General features: G+C 37.9%; 1 protein-coding gene across 1 annotated transcript in view; it reads left to right on the forward strand.

Moving 5' to 3' along the window:
* MSH2 (mutS homolog 2) overlaps positions 1-24,597 on the forward strand; it is a 74,631-nt gene that overhangs the window by 6,679 nt on the left and 43,355 nt on the right. The window contains exons 2-7 of the mRNA XM_077915308.1: positions 1,803-1,957; positions 6,234-6,512; positions 7,568-7,714; positions 9,163-9,312; positions 10,318-10,451; positions 23,652-23,851. Of these exons, the coding sequence (XP_077771434.1) occupies positions 1,803-1,957; positions 6,234-6,512; positions 7,568-7,714; positions 9,163-9,312; positions 10,318-10,451; positions 23,652-23,851 (1,065 nt within the window). The remainder of the gene's footprint in view (positions 1-1,802; positions 1,958-6,233; positions 6,513-7,567; positions 7,715-9,162; positions 9,313-10,317; positions 10,452-23,651; positions 23,852-24,597) is intronic.

Raw genomic sequence — 24,597 nt, forward strand, 5'->3', positions numbered from 1 at the left:
GATGCAGGACTGGGATTCCGGAATCACGCCCTGAGCCAAAGGCAGATCCCCTGTATGCTTGTTTATATTTCATATTTGTAATTGGCATGATCTATTATTAAATTTAGGTTAAGTCTTTAATAAGATCCAGAATTGGGAACCCTGGGTGGTGCAGCGGTTTAGCGCCTGCCTTTGGCCCCGGGGCGCGATCCTGGAGACCCGGGATCGAATCCCACGTCGGGCTCCCGGTGCATGGAGCCTGCTTCTCCTTCTGCCTGTGTCTCTGCCACTCTCTCTCTCTCTCTCTGTGTGTGACTATCATAAATAAATAAACATTTAAAAAAAAATTAAAAAAAAAATAGATCCAGAATTGTCAGAATAATCTACATATAATTACCTTTAAGTGAATAATTGGTATTACCTCTACTGTTTGAAAATTGAATTTTTATTCCATTTAATGATGTGGGTGATTTTATTTTGTAAGAAATTGATCATTGCAAATCATAACTAGGATGAGATACTGTTTTTTATCTAATGATAGTTCTTGACCTTTGGGACTATTGATTTTTTTGGATTGAATAATTTGTTGTTTTGAGGGGCTATCCTGTACATGTTTAACAGCATCACTGCCTTACCCATCAATTCCATTAGTACTCCCCTTCTCTCCCCCAGTTCCTGACAAGCCACATGTTCGCAGACATTAGCAAATGTCTGCTAGAGAACCAAGATCGTCCTGGTTGAGAACCAGTGATCTAAGATAAAGACCAGAAATCTTGAAAACTCTGTGTTGATTGGATAGGGGAAATAGATAAACTCCTACTTTATGGATGATAATGAGAATCGTCTGGCAATATTTATCAAAATCCCTCAACATTCTTTGATAAAATCCAGTTTGGGGGCTTTGTGTTAACAGATGTACTAACATATTTGGTGAGTGAAGCGTGTACAAGATGATTTATGCAGCATTGTTGTAACAGCAGAGACTGGAAACAACCGATATGTCCCTTAATAAGAGACTAATTATAGAATATCCTCAAAGTCCTTGGAATATTTGCAGCTGTAAACAGAAAAGCTGATTTTACTGATGGAACAATCTTCCAAAATATATTAAAATTAAGAAAAAGCCAAGATACAGAACAGTGTTTGTAGTATGCACTTACTGATGTAAGAGAGGAACAAAGTAATGCTTGTGTATGCAGCTTATTTTGGAAATCTATTTTATAAACTAACAGCAATTGGCTGGGGAATTGGATGTAGGGGAGCAGTGGTGAAAGGGAAGTCTCCTTTTTTGCTATACTTTTTGAACCTTTGAATTTTTATCTGTGCTACCTAGAAGATTTTGCAATGAATAATGGCATTCATTTTTATGGAACTTTTGGGAAAAGTTTAATTCCATACAAATATTATATAGTTATATATAGCTATATATAGTTATATATGGTTGTATATAGTTATAAGACTTTAAAAAAAAAAAGACTTTTATTCAGACTTCTGAGAAACTAATTATAAGAAAGGACAAGTAAGTTTAGCTTTATATATATTTACTCCTTGTTTTATCTTTGTATCTTCTTAATTTTTTATTTTGATGAATAGGTTCCACAGAAGGAGACGGGATGAAGCACTACATCTATTCACCTTTTTATACCCTTCAACTTCCAAAGTCCCTGGGATGAGTAATAGTGCTTGATAAACAGTTTTTTATTGAAGGAATGAATTAATGAGAGAAGAATGTAGGTTGGGGAATCCATTGTGTTAGGTACTTGAACACTTACTACTTTAAATCCTCAAATCTGTGTAACGTGTTTTTTAATATTTTTCTTTAGGAACAAAGACCCTGGAGAGCGTTGTGCTTAGTAAAATGAATTTTGAATCTTTTGTTAAAGATCTTCTTCTAATTCGACAGTATAGAGTTGAAGTTTACAAGAATAGAGCTGGAAGTAAGGCCTCCAAGGAGAACGATTGGTATTTGGCATTTAAGGTAATTATCTTTAAATTGGTTATTATTTTTAAGAGTAGAAAGAATAAAAATGTGAGGGAATTCTATTGTGTGCTTTAATATTGTAACCAAGTTCTGATAACAAAATGCTTTGAAAAATATTCCTTAGTGTGTGGTTTTTAAGATCATGGTTTAATAGCAATTTAAAAATTCAGTAAATCTTTATTATTTACTGAATATTCTGTATAAATACTCTGAGCTGTGTCAATATCCCTGAAACGTAAATAATAAAATAAACTTTACATAAAATTAAATGCCAGCATGAAACAAAGATTTGATTTTACAGTTTTTAAGGTACTATCACACAGATTTACTGTATCCCAAATTATCTCATTTATACACTTTTTTTGAGATTTTAAAAATATTTTTGAAGATTTTATTTATTTGAGAGAGAGAAACAGCGCATGATAGAGGCAGAGGGAGAGAATCTCAAGCCGACTCTACGGTGAGCGCAGAGCCCCAAGACCAGCTCGATCTCATGACCTAGAGATCATGACCTGGAAATCAAGAGTGGCATTTTATTGGATAAGCCACCCAGGCACACCCCCCCCTTTTTTTTCAAATTTTTATTATTTTTTTAAAGATTTATTTATTTATTGATTCCTGAGAGAGAGAGAGGGAGAGAGAGAGAGACAGGCAGAGGCAGAGGGAGAAGCAGGCGCCATGCAGAGAGCCTGATGTGGGACTTGATCCCAGGACTCCAGGATCATGCCCTGGGCCGAAGGCGGCGCTAAACCGCTGAGCCACCCAGGGATCCCTTTTTCAAATTTTTAAAAAAATTTATTAAACTTTATTTAAAGTGATCTCTATACTCAACATGTGGCTTGAATTTACAATCCGGAGATTGAGTCACATGCCAACCAGGGGCCCCTTGTTTGTACATATCTTTGTATGTGTCTTTCTCTTCCATTAAGTTTATAATTTCTTGTATGTCAGGGGCTTTGTTAAATGGTGATCGTATTCCTTGGTGTCCCTTAGAAAGGCTTATTGACCTTCATGCTTCTATGGCTTAATGGAGATTGGAAACAATAGTACTGTTTTGTTTTATGTAATGACTGTCTTCATTGTTAGTCTGTAAGGTCCTGTGTTTGGTTGTTCAAATGCAGTGTCTGCAGAGTAGGTTCTCAATAAATGCTGGAATAAATCAATGGTTAGAATGTTGTTGGGGAGGTGAGATTTATTCTTGAAAGGGAATACATGCATGATAAGGCTCTGGGCTTATAGTTAGTGTATATATATAGCCTTTCTTTTCTCCTCTCTCTGGTTGTCCTTGGCAAATTTCCCAATCCCTTCTCCTGTATCTGTTTCTCCATAAACAGTAAAATTGGAAGGTTTTTGTTTTTTTTTTTAAATGTTCTCTAACTTGAAAGTCCTGTGATTTTTTTTTTTTTTCCTTCTTGTGAGATTTAATAGAATATTTAAACATTTGATCTTGGTACTACCCCAGATACAATCTTCTTTGGTCTCTGTTCCATATTGTGTCCTCCTCCCCCAGCCTGCCTTTGTAAATGTAGACATTTACTGAAGATTGTATCTGCGAGAATTTAGCATTCTACATTATGGAGTTTCCTGGGGATTTTCATTGATGTTTTCCTGATAACGGGGTGTGGGGTGGGGGTGGGGAGGCTTTTACTTAGAGTTGTAGCCTCTATCTTGAAAGATTTTAATAGATAATTGAGGGTACCACAAAGTGATTTTTCTGTCTCATTCTTCATAGAACTCAATTAGTTAACACCACCAAAATGTGGAATCCTAAATTTAAGAGATTACCATGTATATCAGCCCATCACACCTCACTCCTCTATGTCATACCAGAATCCTTCAAGATGAATTCTCTTCAAGATGAATAGACAGTTAGGTCAGGGGGAAATTTTTTCAAATATGTATCTTTATCAAATTAGAAGTGGTATTTTCATCCTGACATTTTAAGTTCAAATCTAAAACTGCAAAAATTGGGCAGCCTGGGTGGCTCAGCGGATTAACGCCACCTTCCACCCAGGGCCTGATCCTGGAGACATGGGATCAAGTCCCATGTCGGGCTCCTTTCGTGGAGCCTGCTTCTCCCTCTGCCTGTGTCTCTGCCTCTCTCTCTCTCTATGTCTCTCATGAATAAATAAATAAAATCTTAAAAAAAAAAACTGGAAAAACTGATTTGTCTTTACATCTTTTAGCTTATTGATTCTACAGTAAACTATTAGTGATATTTAAGATAGTTGATCTCTCTGATTGATTTCTTTCCCATGTTCTCAGTGGTATGTTCAGAGCAGGAAAAGACTTTGGATACCATCTAATTCACAGATTACCAGTCTTATCATTTTCAAGAACCCAATTTTGTTAGCTACTGGTTCTCTTGAGAGTTTTTTAAATTTTTTTATTTTTTTTATTTCTTGAGAGTTTTTTTTTAAAGGTGTGCTTCATAGTCTGCAAATCCAAAGTATGGAAGTAAAAGCACTATGTTTACATTTATGACCGAAACAGTTTTTTATTTTATTTTTTATTTTATTTTTAATTATTTTTTAAAAACATAGGAAACCTCAAATGGGAATTTTGACTTTTTTTTAAAAAGATTTATTTATTTATTTATTCCTGAGAGACACAGAGGCAGAGACAGGCAGAGGGAGAAGCAAGCTCCCTGCAGGGAGCCCGATGTGGGACTTGATCCCAGATCCTGGAATTACGCCCTGAGCCACAGGCGGATACTCAACTGCTGAGCCACCCAGGCGTCCCATGAGTCAGTGCTTTTAAAATTTGAATGCAAGAATTCTTTTGTGGGGCAGCCCCAGTGGCCCAGCAGTTTGGCGCTGCCTTCAGCCCAGGGCCTGATTCTGGAGACCTGGGATCGAGTCCCATGTTGGGCCTCCTGCATGTGTCTTTGCCTCTCTCTCTCTCTCTCTCTCTGTGTCTGTCATGAATAAATAAATAAAATCTTTTTTTTTTTTAATGCTTTTGCCATTTCATTTTTAAAAAAAAAATTTTTTAAAGAGTGCCTAGCTGGTTCAGTGATAGAGCCTGTGACTCCTGATCTCAGGATCATGAATTCACATCTCATGTTGGGCATGGAGCCTACTTTAAAAAATAATATTAAATAATTTTTTTGAAGATTTTGAGTAATCTCTCCAGTGTGAGACTCAAACTCACGACCCTTATTTCAAGACTGTCATGCTCTTCTAACTGAGCCAGCCAAGTACTCCCTCCATTTTATTTTTGATTCAGATTTTTTTTTTTATAAGATTGCATTTACTTATTCATGAGAAACACAGAGAGGCAGAGACAGGAGAAGCAGGCTCAATGCAAGAAGCCCAATATGGGACTCGATCCCGGGACTCTAGGATCACACCCTGAACCAAAGGCCACTCAACCACTGAGCCACCCAGGCGTCCCTTGATTCAGGTTTTAATCAATAATCCATAGTTATAAGTTACTTAGAATCCTATTATAAAAAAATAAATGATTATCATGATTATGATGCTTCAAGAGCTATTGATGGCTATTGGTTGCTTAAATTTGGCTGTCACCATGGTCATTTGGATGATTTGTGACTGTCTCCTGTTTCATACCATGGATCATCATTTGCCCCAGAAAATGCCACAGGCTAAAAATTTCCTATCAGCTTTTTTTTTTTTTTTTTTTTAGATTTTATTTATTGATTCATGAGAGAGACAGAGAGGCAGAGACATAGGCAGATGGAGACACAGGCTCCCCATAGGGAGCCTGATGTAGGACTCAATCCCAGGACTCTGGGATCATGCCCTGAGCCACCCAGGTGTCCCCATCTTATCAGCTTCTGATCAGTTTGAAATATAGTGTTAACCTTCTGACTTGACACAGGTCCTGCCAGAAGCAAAGAAGTTTGACCCTTTAGTTGACTTGTGTAGTCTTAAAGAGGGATTTCTGATCTTTTTGAAATATTGAAAATAGGTCTAGACCCTTTATCTGGAAATCACTAATATAGAACAATCTGCATTTTACTAATAAGATAGAGAATTGACTTTCCAAGGTCAGTATTTTTAGCTAATATTACTGCTCTTCTGTGTGATATAGTTAGTGAAAATACTGGTATGTGCAATTAATAAGTAGATAATTTCATAGGATATAGAAATTTAAGCATACCATTAATAGGATTATCATTTGGATACTTTAATGATTGTGTATAAATCCAGCTGCCAAATTTCAAAGTCTCTTTTGAAAATCTCTTTTGATACGTTTATTTTTACATAAAGTACATTCAACAGTTCTTAAATTTTTTTATTTTTTTAAGGCTTCTCCAGGTAATCTTTCTCAGTTTGAAGACATTCTCTTTGGTAACAATGATATGTCAACCTCCATTGGTGTCGTGGGTGTTAAAATGTCTACAGTTGATGGCCAAAGACAGGTCGGAGTTGGGTATGTTGACTCCATACAGAGGAAGCTAGGACTTTGTGAGTTCCCTGATAATGATCAGTTCTCCAATTTGGAGGCTCTCCTGATTCAGATTGGACCAAAGGAATGTGTTTTACCAGGAGGAGAGACTGCTGGAGACATGGGAAAACTGAGGCAGGTAAGGGAATCAAGGTAGGGATGAAGGAGAATCTAAGCCTAGGAAAGACTAACATGATAGATACTGTTTTACTTAAAAAGCATAATTCAAAAGTCAATTTTTTGTATCTAACTACAGTCTTGTTATATTTCAAGGGTAATCTTGTTTGTCATTCACAGAAACTTTATGAGGACTTTAGAACAAGCTATTTCTTGTTAAGGCTTGTTAGACCTCAGATCATTTCCCCTTTTCCTGCCTTCTTCCTTCCTTCTTAAAAGAGTAACAGAATATCATCTTAAAGGGATCACAACTGATAAAGAAGAATGCTTTCAGAGTTATGGGGGGGAGATGATTTAGGTCCATTAAAAAAAAACAATACTACTGTATTTAGCATGGATTTATCAAATAAATACAGATCTTTTTAAAAAAAATTTATTTATTTGAGACATATACAGCATGAACAAGGGGAAGAGCAGAGGAAGAGGGAGAAGCAGGCTCCCCACTGAGCAGCTAGCCCAGCCCAGGGCTCATCCCATGACCCAGGGATCATGACTTGAGCCAAAAGCATAAGATGCCAGTCTTCAGGGTTATTTTTTGATAGTTCAGATGGGACTTTTAGCCTTTCATTTCACTGAGTTTTTATAAAATTCTGATTGTACTATTTGTGTGTGTGCTTTATTTAGGTATTTAAGGGATGTTGTATCCCCTGAAGATTTTCTTTTTGTGGGCCTCAAATACCATAATAATTGCTCAGGAAAGAGTAAATCTGTGATGGCCATTGTTAGCATAGATAGTATCTAAGCAACTTTCCACAAGTATTCTGTTAAGAGTTTTTACTACTGGGACTAATCTTTGGAAGCTTTATGTGAACATAATTTTAAATTTCCATGAAAACTTACTTCGATATTTAAAATACCTGTCATTATGTATATGTTACCAATGTCTTGCAGATTATATAAAAATTTAATGTGGGTTGGTTTGTTATGCTGTTGTTACCGTACTTGTTAGTGGTATAGTTTTTTGTCATTTATTTTTTTCATTCCTTTTCTTGAAGTCATTTATTTTTTACAAAATAGGTTATTCAGAGAGGAGGAATTCTGATCACAGAACGAAAAAGAGCTGATTTTTTTACAAAAGATATTTATCAGGACTTGAACCGGTTATTGAAAGGCAAAAAGGGAGAACAGGTGAATAGTGCTGTCTTGCCAGAAATGGAGAATCAGGTATGTGGATTACAATATAAATTTATTCTTAAATTATAATCTTGACTTTTAAAAGACTACTTGTTTCACCTCAAAATCTAAACTGTGGATCACTGATACTAAGTTAATTCTTACTGTGACGAAGCTTGTGAAAAAAGGAAATGACTAGAAAAGTTTAAATATAACCTTAAAGGGCAGCCTGGGTTGCTCAGTGGCACTGCCTTCAACCCAGGGCGTGATCCTGGAGACCTGGGATCGAGTCCCACGTCGGGCTCCCTGCATGGAGCCTGCTTCTCCCTCTGCCTGTGTCTCTGCCTCTCTCTCTCCCTGTGTCTCTCATGAATAAATAAATAAAATGATTAAAATATATAACCTTAAATATAATTACATTATATTTATATAATAATTTATAAATTATATATAATATATATAATAAACATTATATATGTAATATATAATAAACACTATAATTATATAAAGAATATATCAACATATATTCTTGAGGTAAGAAGGAGTTTTGACTTTCACAGGAAAGAGATTAAGTGGATGAGATAGCATAGTGATTGTAGGGGAAAAGAAAACCCATCATCACATTATAATGTATAGGTTGTGGAGTCTTTAATAAATTACCTCACTTTTTTGAGAGGCACTTTCTTTTTTAAGCTGCTTTTTGGGATGCCTGCATGGCTCAGGGGTCGAGCGTCTGCCTGTGGCTCATGGCATGATCCAGGATCTGGGATTGAGTCCGACTTTGGGCTCCCTGCGAGGAACCTGCTTCTCCCTCTGCCTGTGTCTCTGCCTGTCTCTCTCTGTGTCTGTCATGAATAAATAAACTTACTGTAATAGAAGCACTATTTATAATAGTCAAAAGTGGAAATGACTCAAATGCCTACCAAGTTTGGTGTGTTCGGCCCTATAGAATACTACACACTGCACACACAAAAAATATTAGCACCAACAATCCAGTGCCACACAACAATATGAATGAATCTCACAAACCTAATACTGAACAAAAGAAACCAGGCACAAAAGACTATAAACTATATGATTGCATTAATATAAACTACATACAAAAAGAGGCCAAATTAATCTACGCTGTCAGAGCTAAGAACAAGGGTTACACCTGGTGGAGTAATGACTGGAAGAGAGCATTAAAAAACGTCTTTAGGAAAGTACATAATACATCATAAGGTATAACTGAGTTTTCATAAATTGCAAATACCCAAATAATCAGCATCCATGAAACAAGACAGGGATCAAAGACAGGTACCATGAAACAAGGTACCAGCATCTCAAAGACAGGGATCCTGCTTCTCCCTCAGCCTATGTCTCTGCCTCTCTTTCTGTATCTCTCATGAATAAATAAATAAAATCTTTTAAAAAAAATTTATTGCCATTTTGCTATTTGTTTTGTTAAAATCTCTAGGATTCTAGTGATAGAATCTTTTCTTTTAAATTCCTAATCTTAGGTTGCAGCTTCAGCACTGTCTGCAGTAATCAAGTTTTTAGAACTTTTATCAGATGATTCAAACTTTGGACAGTATGAACTCACTACTTTTGACTTCAGCCAGTATATGAAGTTGGATATTGCAGCAGTCCGAGCCCTTAACCTTTTCCAGGTAAAAAAAAAAAAAAAAAAAAAGGGTTAAAAATATTGAATGGTGACAAAATGTTTCCTTTGTTATATACTGAAGAATACAATTAAGAAGCGTAAATATTTTGAAATGTTATTATACTTAGAATAGATAAGCAGTTTTAAATTACTGTATTTTTCTGTTGCAGGCTATATAAATAGTATTTGTCATGGCTTAATGAATAATTTTATTATTAACAGCAGTTTTTAAGAAATTATGTTTTAAGAAGTTTTATGCCTAAAACTTTAGTAATTATAAAGTGATTTTGGTTTGGGGAAAAATACACTGCAGATTAACAGGTTGAAAGTTTGATTTTAGGAAGAGGAGGGGTTTTTTGAGGAAAATAATTTTATTTCTTTATACACAGTTTGCTTTAATAGCCACCAGAAAGACTATATCATTTCCTCTAACGGATACTAACAGTTCTGTTGGCCTTCAACATATGACCATAGCAGCACATATAAATATCGTGCATTAATATACACGTAGACACATTCTAAATCCCCGTGAGCCATAGGCTAGGCTTTCATGGAACTGGGGACCTCTCACATGCCATGTACCAATGATCACTAGTTAGCTTTACCCAAGACTTTCAATGAGCTTGGTTTGGCCATTAGTCCTAGTTCCCCAGAGAGGAGTTAGGATGATATAATGAGACAGTATTCAGAGTGGGGTCATCACACTTTGAGGATCATAAAAGAATGGAAATAGGAGATGCCAGGCTAAACATGAGATAACATTTAGGAAGCCACAACTTTCACTGTGTGGATTCAAAATACTGCAGTGTGCTGCAGTGTAGACTGACACTCAGCCTGACAGTAAAACCCACCCCCCCCAACTGAGGAAAAGAAACTTTTGTGCAAATTTCTCATTTTATTTGAAGAATATTAAGTATTCTTGTTTCTAAAATTATTTAATTATTTTTCATGGCACAGTAAGGTTTTCACTAATGAGCATGCCATTCTTCCTATTTTGTTTTTTGTTTGGTAGGGTTCTGTTGAAGATACTACTGGCTCTCAGTCTCTGGCTGCATTGCTGAATAAATGCAAAACCCCTCAGGGACAAAGACTGGTTAACCAGTGGATTAAGCAGCCTCTCATGGATAAGAACAGAATAGAAGAGAGGTATATTTCTAATGTATAATTTCTATAAGCTTTGAGTAACTTCTGATTACTCTAGGATTATGCCACTTGATCAAATATGCAAGTTTTCTCCTATATTTTGGCATCTGACTGTACAAAGAGTTACCTACATAGTAATAGTAATAAAATAGTAATGACTTAGTTTAGCAGAGTAACTTAGTTTATTAATATTGTTTTTTTCCACCTTAAAAATGTAAGATTTTATTATGAAAATGGATGGATGACCCAGACTATGATCTTGGGAGCCTGAATACCTTGGTTCAAATTATGGCTCTACCACTTAATAGCTGTATTATCTTGGGCGAGTTACGTAACCTCAATGTTGTAGTTTCTTTTTAAAATGACAATAATAACCTACTTTGTAAAGTTGTTATGAAGGCTAGATGATTTAATATATATAAACTACTTTAAAGAAGGTCTGGTACATAGGAAACACTCTTAATTATTTTAGAAAGGCTTTAAGGGCAGCCTAAACATATAGTTCAGAAAAATCTCTAAAATTGAGGAAATGAAAGGAAAAGTTTTATAATCCTGCTACCCGAATATGATTAGCATTTGGGTATATTTTATTTTAATTTTTCTGCTTTAGATATGAGTTTTAAGGCTTTTCAGTGAAGTATAATATCCATAAGAGCACAAATCCTAAGTGTGCAGGTTGGTGGATTTTTCACAAAGTGAGCATATTGGTGTTAAAAACAGTCAAATCAAGAAACAACATGACTAGTATTCCTAGTAACTACCCTGATTTTCCTGCTGGTTATTACCCCTTTTTACTTCAAAAGTAACCACTGTCCTTCTAACACGATAGAGTAATTAGTTTTGCCTGTTTTTGAACTTTATTTTTAAGATTTTATTTATTTTTAGAAAGCGAGAGAGAGAGAGAGACACAGCCAGCCTGTGGGTGTAGGGAAGGGCAGGGGGGGGGAAGGGAAAAAGTATCTCAAGCTGACTGCACTCAGCAGCTGGACACTGGGCTCCATCTCATTTCCTTAGCCAACACTAAGAGTTGGATGCTTAACCAGCAGAGCCACCCAGGTGCCCCATGAATTTTATATAAATGGAGTCATTTTACATGGTGCACTTATATTAGTCCTGTTTTAAAACTCCTAGTTATTAAAAAAAAAAAAAAAAAATCAGGGCAGCCCCAGTGGCCCAGCAGTTTAGCGCTGCCTTCAGCCCGGGGTGTGATCCTGGAGACCTGGGATCGAGTTCCGCATCGGGCTCCCTGCATGGAGCCTGCTTCTCCCTCTGCCTGTGTCTCTGCCTCTCTCTCTCTCTCTCTGTGACTATCATGAATAAATAAATAAAATCTTTAAAAAAAAAAAAAAAAAAGATTTTATTTATTTATTCATGATAGACACAGAGAGAGAGAGAGAGAGGCAGAGACACAGGCAGAGGGAGAAGCAGGCTCCATGCAGGGAGCCCGACGTGGGATTCGATCCCGAGTCTCCAGGATCGCGCCCTGGGCCAAAGGCAGGCGCCAAACCACTGCGCCACCCAGGGATCCCTAAATAAATAAAATCTTTAAAAAAAAATCATAATTGTAGACTCTTGATTTTGGCTCAGGTCATGATCTCATGGGTTGTGGGAATAAGCCCTCTTTGGGGTTTGGCGCTGGCTCCCCACTCAGTAGGGAATCTGCTTTAGGATTCTCTCCCTCTACTCCTACCTCCACTTGGGTGAACTCTTTCTAAAATGAATACATCTTTAAAAAAAAAAAAAACGTTGTAAATCCTAGTATAGTTCTGTGCCCCAGTTTTTTCATTACTTACACTTATTATCATAAACATTTTTTTAGCATTGCTGTTTTTTTTTTTTGCATTGCTGTTTTATCTTCACATTCAACGTTTTAAATTTCTAATAAGTGCATACTATTTTATTCCCTAGATGTACTTTATTTTACCTTCCTCAATAATTAGGCTATTTCTCACGGCCTTATTTTGTACCCAATGTTTTCCATTTGGCAAAATAAGTTACCTTGCCTGAATTGGTAAAAGATTCAGTATTTTATGGCTATGATGTCAAATCATTCAATAATATATTGAATACCTACTGAATACTGATGATACAGAAAAGCATAATCTCTTCAGTATTGGAATGTTGCCAGGCAAACATAAAGTAGTTGGTCAGTATTGTAAGACACCGTGCACATAATTACTAAGCTGAGTGTTAATTCTGTGGATTCTTAAGAGCCTTAGAATAAAATAACCCAAGAGGTTAGTGATTTGTGGGCATACTGGCATTTTATTGAAAATGCAGAAGTTGAGATGTTAAGGTGACTTTCTGAAATCAGGTTTGCTGGAGAAAAGTGGGATTTAGTAATTTAAAATAGAAAGGATTAGATATTTGCAAATAAAACAGTTTACAATTTTTAATTTTAAGTATTTGTGAATAGGTAATAACATTTATATGTGTCAAAATTCAAACAACAGGGACATCTGGGTGGCTCAGTGGTTGAGCATCTGCCTTTGGCCCAGGGTGTGATCCCGGGGTCCTGGGATCGAGTCCCTCGTTGGGCTCCCTGCATGGAGCCTGCTTCTCCCTCTACCTCTGTCTCTGCCTGCCTCTCTCTCTCTCTCTCTGTCTCATGAATAAGTAAATAAAATCTTTTAAAAAAAATTCAAACAACAGAGGGACACACAGTGATAATCCTCCTATTCTTGTTCCCCAATTTCCTGGGATCTCTTCCCTGGGGCCTCTGTTGTACAGCTCCAGGGACACATCCCCCCCCCCCCTTTTTTTTTAAAGATTTATTTATCTGAGAGAGCACCAATCCTAGCATGAGCAGGGGAGGAGTGGGTGGGGGGAGAGGAAGAAGCTGATTCCCTGCTGAGCAGGAAGCCCAACACAAGGCTGGATCCCAGGACCCCATGACTTGAGTCAAAGTCACAGGTCAGACACCCAACCAATTGAGCCACCCATGCACCCTTCCCAGGGACACATTTCTTTCTGTACTCTTTGTGAATTGCCACCACTGCCCTAGGAGCAACCAGTCGTTTTTTTCTTTTTTTTTTTTAAGTAAGAAAAAATTAGGTAATTTAACTCTCAAGGTCTAGGTCATGGTTATATTTTTATTTTAACCTTGGTCTTGTGGGAAGAGAGCAAGTGTCAGTGGTCCCCTTCTGGCTTAACAACTAGAACACATGTATTTAGACTGTTCTGAAACCTGGGGTATCACTTTTGTATTACTTACCAGAATAACAAGTTACTTCAAAGATAAGATAGCAAAATTCGATCTTTATTTATTTATTTGTTTATTTATTTATTTTTAGAGGTAAATGGTTTTTTTCACAGGACATAGCAATAATTTCCAAAAATCTGATAGTCTAACAAGACTTGTTAATTAGAAATAACACTTGGGAGGATAGCGTTATGAATCAGAATATGATCTGGTTTCCTGCAGCTGTATAAGATGAGAAGATAGATTTTCTTTCTCCTATTGGTCAGATTTTTTTTGGTCAGTAAATAGGAAGGCTAAAAAAAAAAAGTAGGAAGGCCGTTGGTTTTATTTTTCTAAAGATCCCATTTATTCATTCATGAGAAACAGAGAGACATAGGCAGAGGGGGAAAAGCAGGCTCCTTCCAGTGAGCCCAGTGTGGGAAATAGATGGATCAGGACCCGAGCTGGAGGCAGACGCTCAACCACTGAACACCCAGGCGTCCGAGGCCTTTGGTTTTAAAGACCAAGTGCTGAAATTCCAGAGTAGGGAAAGTTATATCCTTATACAGGTTCTTGTTTGGATAGTCTCCTTGTTTTATCTCCCTTTCTCAGTGTGCCTGCTGTGATAGTCCTGCTTTGTAGTTTACACCTTCCAGTTGCCTCAGGGGAATCTCTTCTCTCCCTCTCTGAGCATTTAGGATTGATCTTTCTTCAGGGTAACAGTCAAATCAGGTTTTCTGTTTCTTACTGTCCTAATTGTTTAGATTTCCTGTAAGTGAAGAGTTAATTTAAATTTTTAAGTACACACTACACCCAACATGGGGCTTGAACTCATGACCTTGAGATCAAGAGTCACATACTCTACTGCCTGAGCCAGCCAGGCACCCCAAGAGTTAATTTTAAATTATGTTGCTGAAAAAATAAATAAATAATGTTGCTGTTGGGTGAATTCTGTTACAGAAAGCAAAGATTTCTCTTTTTCTTCCTTTTTCATTAGAGCAGAGGTAGGTATAGATGTGACTAGATCTTTGAGTTTGGTGTTTACGTCTTATAAAGGACAATAGCCCAGTTGATAGGTTCAGGAATAATGATGAAAATGGGATTACTTAAAAAATGGGATTATTTTTAGATTATTGTCAAGCTATTAGGAGGAGGAGGGTGATAAGACTGGTATCTACTTTGTGCCTGGCACTTTGCTAAGCATCTCCCATTCATCAGCTGTAATGTGGTGGAGACTGGATTTAAAGCCAGTCTGGGGGATCCCTGGGTGGCGCAGCGGTTTGGCGCCTGCCTTTGGCCCAGGGCACGATCCTGGAGACCCGGGATCGAATCCCACGTCGGGCTCCCGGTGCATGGAGCCTGCTTCTCCCTCTGCCTCTGTCTCTGCCTCTCTCTCTCTCTCTCTATGACTATCATAAATAAAAAAAAAAAAAAAAAAAAAAAAAGCCAGTCTGGCCTGGCAACAGAGCCTGGTTTTTTTTTTGTTTGTTTTTACAGAGCCTGTTGCTGTACTGTATTTATTATTTCTATCAGTGGTATTTAATTTTTTTTTTAGTGGTATTTAATTTGATCCAAATTGGACTTTAACACCTTAAATGGAACGTATTATTTTGGTTTTTATTTAAGTTATATCCATAGAATCACCTTATCTGTTGTCATTCTCATGTTACCATTCACTAAAACCTATTTGCACTGAGACTTCAGATAGTTTTTATTCTTAGCTAATGGCCTAAATACTTTAATCTTCATGAGAATGAGAAGTTGTTACCTTTGAGGAACTAATAATCTAGGTATTTCTTTTTTGTACTTCATCTAACAATCAAATTAGAAATCATAATAAGAACTCTACCTTTTGCTTTGTTGCATCCAAGAGAGGAAGATGGGTGACTTTCCTGGAGTCATCTAAAAGAAAATTGGCTAGGGGCCCCTGGCTGGCTTAGTCAGTAGAGTGTGCAACTCTTGATCTCAGGGTCATGAGTTCAAGCCCCATGTTGAAGGTAGAGTTTACTTTCAAAAAGAAAGAAAGTAAAAAAGAAAATTCAGCCAGGATTTTTGTCCTTGCCTCATGGGCATAAACTGGCATGATCTGATCCAGAAATAGGGCCTCAAAACAAAAGAAATACAGCTTCAATATGTGTCGCTAGTGTTTCTGTCAGCATGCGAAGGATATGGGCTTCATTAAATTGGATTAAGTGAACTTAGTTGAATGGGTCATCTAAGAGTCCTGTTTTACTGCAGATGTCCAAGATATCTACCCTAATGCTAGCTCTTTGTACATAAAGTAAATACTTGAATTTTTTTAAAGGAACTTTTTTCATATTACTGTTTTCTGGACTGTTGCTTTTAACTTCAAGGTTTTTGTTTTTTGTCTTTCCATAGATTCATATGAAGCCTTGATAATTTTAAAGTTAGAATTCTCTAAAGAACATTGAATATATGGTAGTATATGAAATAGTTCATTCTTATGAAGTCGCTGATGAAATAATTTATGTATGCTGAATTTGGTATTCTTACTACTTTCTAGTTTATTTTTTTAATTTATTATTGTTTTTAAAGATTTTACCTATTTATTCATGAGAGGCAGAGACGGAGGCAGAGGGAGAAGCAGGCTCCATTCAGCGAGCCCGATGTGGGACTCAATCCCGGGTCTCCAGGATCACACCCTGGGCCGAAGGCAGATGCTCTAACTGCTGAGCCACCCAGGCATACCTTTCTGGTTTAAAATTGAATCACTGCTCTTTGTATAGAATGTACAAGTAATGTAGCATTCTTCTTTTAAAAGATTTTATTTGAGAGAATGTGAACAGGAGGAGGGGCAGGGGGAGAGAAAGATTATCAAGTACACTCTGTGCGGAGCTATGGAGCCCGACACAGGATTCCATCTCATGACCCTGAAATTATGACCTGAAGCCAAAATCAAGAGTCAGGCACTTAACCTACTGAGCCACCTAGGTACCCCTAATGTACAGTCTTAAAAGAAACATGTCTCTAAATAAAAAAGTATGGCTCCATAAATTTAGATAGTGATGGTGCTTATGTGATAGTATACCATGGTTTTTGAGGCAGTGGGGTACTCCTAGAGTCCCTAGACTTCTTTCTAGGTTATATAATCCTTTTGTGCAAGGATGTCTTTAGTAATAGTTCATATTTTGTGGAAACAGTGGTCTGGAGGTCATACAGTGAATGTAGTTTCTTTAATAACAGTGAAGCATTGCTCTAACCTCTGAGGAAGAACAGGAGGGCTTGCACTCCACTGCTTCCCACTATTTCCTCTGCTTCTAAATCAAGTTTAGTGGCAACCCTTTATTCTGATCTCTGGACTGATCTGCTCAGCCATTTGAAGTTCATTTGCCTTCCTCTCCGGCCTGCGCCATAAAGGCAACTGCATTTCCAGTGCTTTCATGGGAACCATAGAATTTCTTGTGCTCCATTAGCCCTTTGTCATACTGGCCTTTCTCCTTACCTGTCTTTCTCAGTTAAAAGTTGCTGGCTTTCATTGCTACCTGGGTTTGTTTGTTTTCTCCTCTTGATCAGACTTAATAAATGTAACAATATTCTGTGTACAATGTGACCTGGACCTGCTGCTTCAAAACATGATCCTTTCTCACTAATATTTTTTTTGAAAGATTCTATTTATTTGAGAGAGAGAGTGTGTGAGAGAAAGCATGAGCAGGGGATGTAGAGGAGGAGAAGCAAGCTCCCTGCTAATAAGCAGGGAGCCCAATGGCTTGATCCCAGGACCGCAGGATCATGACCTGAGCCAAAAGCAGATGCTTAACAGATTGAGCCATCCAGGCACCTGTTTTCTTACTAATATTTTGTTAAGTCCATTGAGTATCAAAAAGCAGCTTATTCTAAAATTAGTAGAAAAGTGCCCATTGCACACTAAAAAATGGCCTAATTACCGGACCTGTAATAGTTCTGCAAGATAATTAACATAGGTAGGACTGAGCCCCTATGACAGGCTACTGGAGAACTGATGATAAATGTTAGAAGACCAGGGGTGCCGGGGTGGCTCAGTGGTTGAGCATTTACCTTTGGCTCAGGTCATGGTTCCAGGGTCCTGGGATTGAGTCCTGCATCGGACTCCCTGTGAGGAGCTCACTTCTCCCCCTATCTATGTCTCTGCCTCTCTCTCTCTGCATCTCTCATGAATAAAAAAAAAGTTAGACCATTTTGTGCACTGTCATTGTGATGACCATTGTGGTTCTGGTTTATAATGTTCCATTATCTGATTCTAGACACACCATAGGAATGGGGTCTATGGTTAGCTTTGCTGCTTGTCGGGCTAGAACAGATAACATGCCAGCATGTTCATCTGACAGGGCCCCACAGCAGCCCTGATTAAGCCCTTGTGAATCTGTACACAGGACTCTGATCAGTGGATCAATGGGTCAGTTCTTCATTGTGTCTTCCAAGTACTGCTCCAAGGTTGTGTCCATCCCACCTACAGTCTGCGCAGCCAGGGTCCTGCAGCACCTTGCATCCTTCTCTGCCTCAGGCCTGGAATGTATCTCCTCTTATTTTTATTACATGATAGATTACAGTGACCAATCCAGATTTTTATCTATCTATCTACTTATCTATTCACTTTTCTTGAAAGCCTTCAGCTACCTCCTGCCTCTAAGTAGATCATCTCCTTAATTCTTCTAATCTCAAAATGTATCTGTATTTTGAGTCTTTTACTCCCTGGCTCTTTCTCAGAGGAAGAAATAGTACTTTTTCCTTTCCAAAGCCAACTTTTCCATTTACCTTTGGATATAGTTTTTTCTTCTTCCTTCTCTGCATCAGCTTTCTGGTGTATCCTGTACTTTTCTCCCTTCAAGTTTCTCCTGTGGTCTCCCATCCCTAGTCCTATCCCAAGTCTTCCCAAGTCCTATCTCTAAATCCCAAGTGTTCAAGATACAGGCAAATAAAATACCCCAAAGTGAAGTTTTCTAGCTCCCCTAGGAATCCTTGCTCTTATCCATATCACATTTTATTGCATTTTGTGTCTCCCTTGTTACTCAGCACTATTTGTAAGATGGAACATTTCCTTCTCCACTAGATTGAATATTCCTTAAAAGCATTCTCTCTTTATATCTTGCCATACTCTTTTTCTTTTTTAATCTGCTCAGGCCTAGCAGAATACACATCAAATGAGTAGTTCTGACTGCATTTAACCGTGCGAGAACAGATAAAGAAGAGACTCAGAAATTTATGATGTAGTTCTTTAGGGACCACATTTGTTCTTAGCTGTATAAATATGCTGCCATGAAACTCTAGCCAACTGTTCTTACAGTGAGAGACCAGAAATGCTAGTTTAAAAAAAAAATTTGGTTTTTTTTTACTCTATTCGAGAGAGGAAGAGAGGGAGAGTGCCAGTGTGGGGAGGGGCAGAGGGAAAGAATCTTTCAAGCAGAGTCCATGCTGAGCACAGAGCCCCATGGGGCTTGATCCCACAACCCATGAGATCTGACCTGAGCTGAAATCAAGAGTTGGATGCTTAACTGACTGAGCTACCCAGGTGCCCCCAGAAATGCTAGTTTTAAAGAAAAGACAGAATGTGGATTTTATTATTTTTTAAAGATCTTATTTGTTTATTCATGAGAGAGAGAGAGAGAGAGAGAGGCCCGAGACATAAGGGAGAAGCAGGCTCCCTTTGGGAAGCCTGATGTGGGACTCGATCTCAGGGCCCTGGGGTCATGCCCTTGAGCTGAAGGCAGATGCTCAACCACTGAGCCACCCAGGTGTCCCCAGAGTGTGGATTTTAAAACAACAAAATTTCATGATTAATTTCATGATTTTTCTGTTCAAATTTTAGAGATGAACTGACCCTAAAAAATTCTTTTATTCCAGTCAATTTGCAGATTGATGTCTCAAATTGGGTACACTGAGTAATTTTATTGAGTAGGATTGACATGTATACTGTGTTATGCCAGCAGTAACTTTGGAGTTTCTAAAATTGTGATTTAAGAGTGGCATTGTCATAGAAACAGTTAGCAGAGCAATCTTTTTTAAAAACTTTGTTAGCCAGTACATAAACTGACACTGTAATTATTTCTGAAATGGCATACTGAATAGATTTGTGAAACTAACAATTTATTGGGCTTTTAATGATACCTGGACCAAAGATTGAGGGGGTGTAGATTGCCTTGTACTGTATGTTTTAGAAGCTGTTTCATTCCCCTGCTATTTTACTTTATATACTCCTACTAGAACTTTATGCTCTTAAATAGTGTTGAGTATTTTTTAAGGACACAAAGTTTGCTTTAAATATCTCTTTGGAGGACGCCTGGGTGGCTCAGTGTTTGAGTGCCTGCCTTCAGCCCAGGGCATGATCCCGGGGTCCTGGGATTGAGTCCCGCATTGGGCTCCCTGTGCGGAGCCTGCTTCTCCCTCTGCCTGTGTCTCTGCCTCTCTCTCTGTGTCTCATGAATAATAAATAAAATCTTTAAAATAAATAACTCACTCACTCACTCACTCTTTGGATGAGGGGAAACCATATTTCTCAATTAAGAAACATTTTTACATTTCAGAGGTCTTTTTTTTTTTTTTTTTAATGTCTGTCATGCCATAAATCCTTAGGGTTCCAGCTGCTCAGGCTCTTTTCCGTTAGTTACTACAAAGTGTGCTTCTCTGCATGGACCATGCTGGTGCTTCACTTGGACCCAGGCACCTTTCTCTTGGCTTCCTTTTTCTCTGATCATTTTCCTTCAAGGTTCAGGTAGCTAACTACTTAATATTAAGGCTTAGTACATACACTAATTCTCTTGGCAAGATTCTTGCCCGTAACTTGTTTACAGCAATGCTAACAGCATGCTGGATAACATCTGTAGGGTGTTACTATTTAAATAGTGCTAATCCCTTGATTTCTATATAGTATTGTCATCATCTTTCAGGTAGATATGTTTGTATGTGGCCAAAGGACCAACTGTATTCTCTAAAAGGCCTGGAGAACAGAGTGGGTGCCCCTCTTTCCTTTTGTGTTGGTCATTTTGGCAGATGATAGGGCCAAAAGATGGTGTTGGCGACTTAGGACCTATTCCCTGGTCAATTTGAGAGGAAACAGTGATAAAATAGATGGAGTAGGGAAAAAGCATGAGAAGATTCTTTTTTTTTTTAAGATTATTATTTATTAGAGCATGTATGGGTGGGGGAGGGGCAGAGGGAGAGAGACAATCTCAGGCAGACTCCCCACTGAGCATGGAGCCCCACACAGGGCTTCATATACTACCTGAGATCATGACCTGAGCTGAAACCAAGAGTTAAACAGTTAACCACTTGAGCCACCTGGGAACCCCTGGAATATTCTTGATTGGAAATATCTTCTATGCGGATTATTTACCTGAGAGTGGCCTAAGGTACAAGAGTCAAACTGTTGGTGCCTGAGAAGCTTATAGAAATTTCACAGCTGAGCCTCACTGCCCAGGAATACTGTACTATCCACCTCCAAGTCACTTCCATACTGGTGATCTTGGAGCGAACTTGGAGATGCCTGTTAGAGCAAGAGGCTTAGGTACGAAGGCCCAGATTTGTCTTACTGGATTATGGGACTTGACTGCATCTGTCTGCTCAAGGTCTGTCTTGTCTTTTAAATCTAGAGTACAAGCCATAGAAGTCTTTTCTGGAGCGATAAATGCCTGAAGTATTCTGGAAGTTTGTTTATAGCCTTAGGGACTGGTACACAGTACAATACCATCTTAGTAGCAGATTCCCACCCCCCCCCCATTTGACATTTGCCACAATGCATATATCTGCTGCCAGCTGCCTACCTATTATCTTGATATTCTGTAGCACTTTATTTTTCTTTTAATTTTCATCTTAAAGGTGAATTTTTTTTTTTTTAAGATTTATTTGCAAGAGAGAGAGTGAGAGCACGAGAGTATAAGCAGGAGGAGAGGGAGTAGACTACCCCACGATGTGGGGCTCCATCTCAGGGCCCTGGGATGTGACCTGAGCTGAAGGCAGACGCTTTACCGACTAAGCCACCCAGACATCCCTAAAAAGTTTTATTCAAGTTTCTTTAAACTGATGGTTCTCAGCCTGGGACAAGAGGACATGTATTAGTGTCTGCAGACATTTGGGTCTGTAAACAGAAAGTATGCTTACATACTGTTAAAGAGCTCAAGAAGAGCCCCAAACAAGGACTTGTCAAGCCTAAATGTCAATAATTGTCGGTTCAGAAATCTTGCTTATGTGATTACTCTGGAAGCAGTATAATTTTCCCCTCATATAATATGCTGGATGAACATTTTGATGGTGGAGGAATTGTAAATGCTGATGGAGAGATCAGTAATTAGTTAAGAAACTTAGAAAACTGTTTCTTTTCTCTGTTGTGTAATTTGAGAGTTAATTTACAGCTCTTCTAATTTACAAATGTAAGGAAATGGTTGCTCATTTGTAGCCTTCTGAACCTAGGACCATTTGCTCTGCCCATGGCAATTTTCCTTATTTATTTATTTATTTATTTATTTATTAATTAAAGTGTGGCTCATGTGATTCAAATTCAGGAGCCCAAGATCAAGAGTTGTGTGCTTTACCAACTGAGGCAGTCAGGTGCCCCATCCCTACCTTTGATTATAAAAATTTACCTTTCAGCAATATATATATATATATATATATATATATGGTACTGCAGTAATATCTACAATGTAGCTTTTCACACTGCAAGTTGTGACCCAGGAGTGAGTTATGAAATTATAGTGTAGTGGGTGAAAACTAGCATTTTTGACAAGCTAAATATGAGAGAAAAATAACTGTATATTACATATAGTAAGAATAGTAAGTATTGTTTGTGAAACCTATTTTAATTATATATTGCAGGGAAGAAATTTTTCTTTTTTCCTATTACCCTCCTAGATTCTCTGGCTTGGGGCCCTGTAAATTAGATTGACAGAAGATAGATCAGCTAGAGAAAAACAAACTGAAGTTTATGCTTATACATGGGAGCACTCAGAAATGAGTAACTCCAGGGTTGATGAGAACTTGGGCATATATAGCATCTTAGCAAAGGAACAATACATTTTCAGAGAAGAGATAAGACAAAGGGGAAGGGTTTTGAGTTCCTAAGGGATGTAAATTATGGGAAGCTAATGGTAGATAAAGGCTAAAATTTGTTATCTAAGTTCCTCCAGTACCATTTCCAGGCTGATAAGGGTCTAAAGTTGTGGTTAACTTTTGTCTTCTGGTAAGGAGAGAAGGGAGAGGACATCTGTAAGTTTATGTCCTGCTTTTGGGCACATAGGGAGAAGGCAGCTTTCCTTTTTTGCTTCTTAATTGTCCGCTCAAAATAGTCCTTAGGGACTCTAAAGTGGTATGTTCTGACGTGGCATATTATGCCTCCTACGATATCTATGCATGCTTGTGCTGGGTCATGATGTAAAACCATTTTTTCCATTCCCTCCCACCCCAAAAATTTCTTGTTGTTAGTTACAAGGAAGAAAACAGAAAGCTGTGGATTCCAATAAATTGCAAAAGCAATATGAGCTGCGTGTTTTATAATTCTTAGAACAGGCCAAGATTTTATTTATTGATTTCGGGGAAGGAGTAAACTTATTTCAGTTTTTTAATTAGAAATTTTTGGCTTTGTCATAAGATAATTTTAGAATGCATTCTGAAAATTTAGAAGACCTTCTGATAGAATAAGTATTGGATTTGGCAACATTCTTGAATTGTTATTGTTTTATTGAAGATCATTATTTATATGTGCATTAATGTATCAGTAACAGTAATGTCCCAATAATGAAATTCTTCTGTTTAAGAAATGGCAATTTGATGAAAGGCAAACAAAATTGGGTATGTATTAGTATTTTCTGATACTACTTACTAAACGTTAATTTGGTTGTTAAGTAATCAGAAAGTGCTTACGTGACAAGATTATGGAGCTTTCCATCATCTCCAAGAAGCTTACGTTTCAGGATAGATTCAAGCTTCCTTCATGGGATTTTTGTGTTCATTTAGTTGATTCTTAGGTACCTAGTAGGCAGATTTTAATTTTATACCAAAATATTTAAGATTAATCCCAGTGCAATTTATTTCAGACTGAATTTAGTGGAAGCTTTTGTAGAAGATGCAGAATTGAGGCAGAGTTTACAAGAAGATTTACTTCGTCGATTCCCAGATCTTAACCGACTTGCCAAGAAATTTCAGAGACAAGCAGCAAACTTACAAGATTGTTACCGACTCTATCAGGGTATAAATCAACTCCCTAATGTTATTCGGGCTCTGGAGAAATATGAAGGTAACAATGATCTTTGTTTCTCTTTTCCTTCACTCTCAATATACTTAGCAAATGTGCTGTCCTTATAAAGTTGGGTCTGGTAACTCATGCTTATAATAGGTTTGTTTTGACTTATATTTACATTGCAGAAGTTAAGAATCATGAGACAACTTAGAATTTTTGCTTTTTAGAAGCAAATGTTAGGGTAACTGAGTTTATTGCCTTAGTGGTGGCAGTTGAACAGGATTCAGTTGCCAAAACGTCACAGGACCCAAAATGATACTGCTTTCAAATCTATAGTTTATTAAAGGAAAGAGATACAGCCTAGTTAGCACCAAAGGAAGGGTAAGGGATCACCACGAAAGTTTCACAGCAGGGAGCCAGGGAGGTCAGGTGCAGACTCCTATTGTCCTTCCTTTTGAAAGGTCCTTGGTGAGGTGCACTTGCTCTCACTTTTCAGGGACCACCAGTGTGTGCAGAACACCTTGGAACTAGGGAGCTTAAAATGGAGTCTTGCTGGACTTTTTAAAATTTTGCTTGTCCTGTGGGCATATTCCTGTTCTGTAACCAGCCTTTAGGAGAACCCTCTGGCACAAGGAGGCCTCACTGAGACCAGGTGCAAATCATCAGTCACAAACAATGCTGACAAGCTGAGCAAACCACCCTGAATATCCTCAGATCCATGATTACAAAACAGTGTGCCTTGAATTGCCATAAAGGAACTTTAAGAAGACAGTTCAGGTAAATTCTGGGCCTGCTGGAGTGAA

This window comes from Canis aureus, chromosome 11 (assembly GCF_053574225.1).
Source record: "Canis aureus isolate CA01 chromosome 11, VMU_Caureus_v.1.0, whole genome shotgun sequence".
NCBI classification, from domain to species: Eukaryota; Metazoa; Chordata; class Mammalia; order Carnivora; family Canidae; genus Canis; species Canis aureus.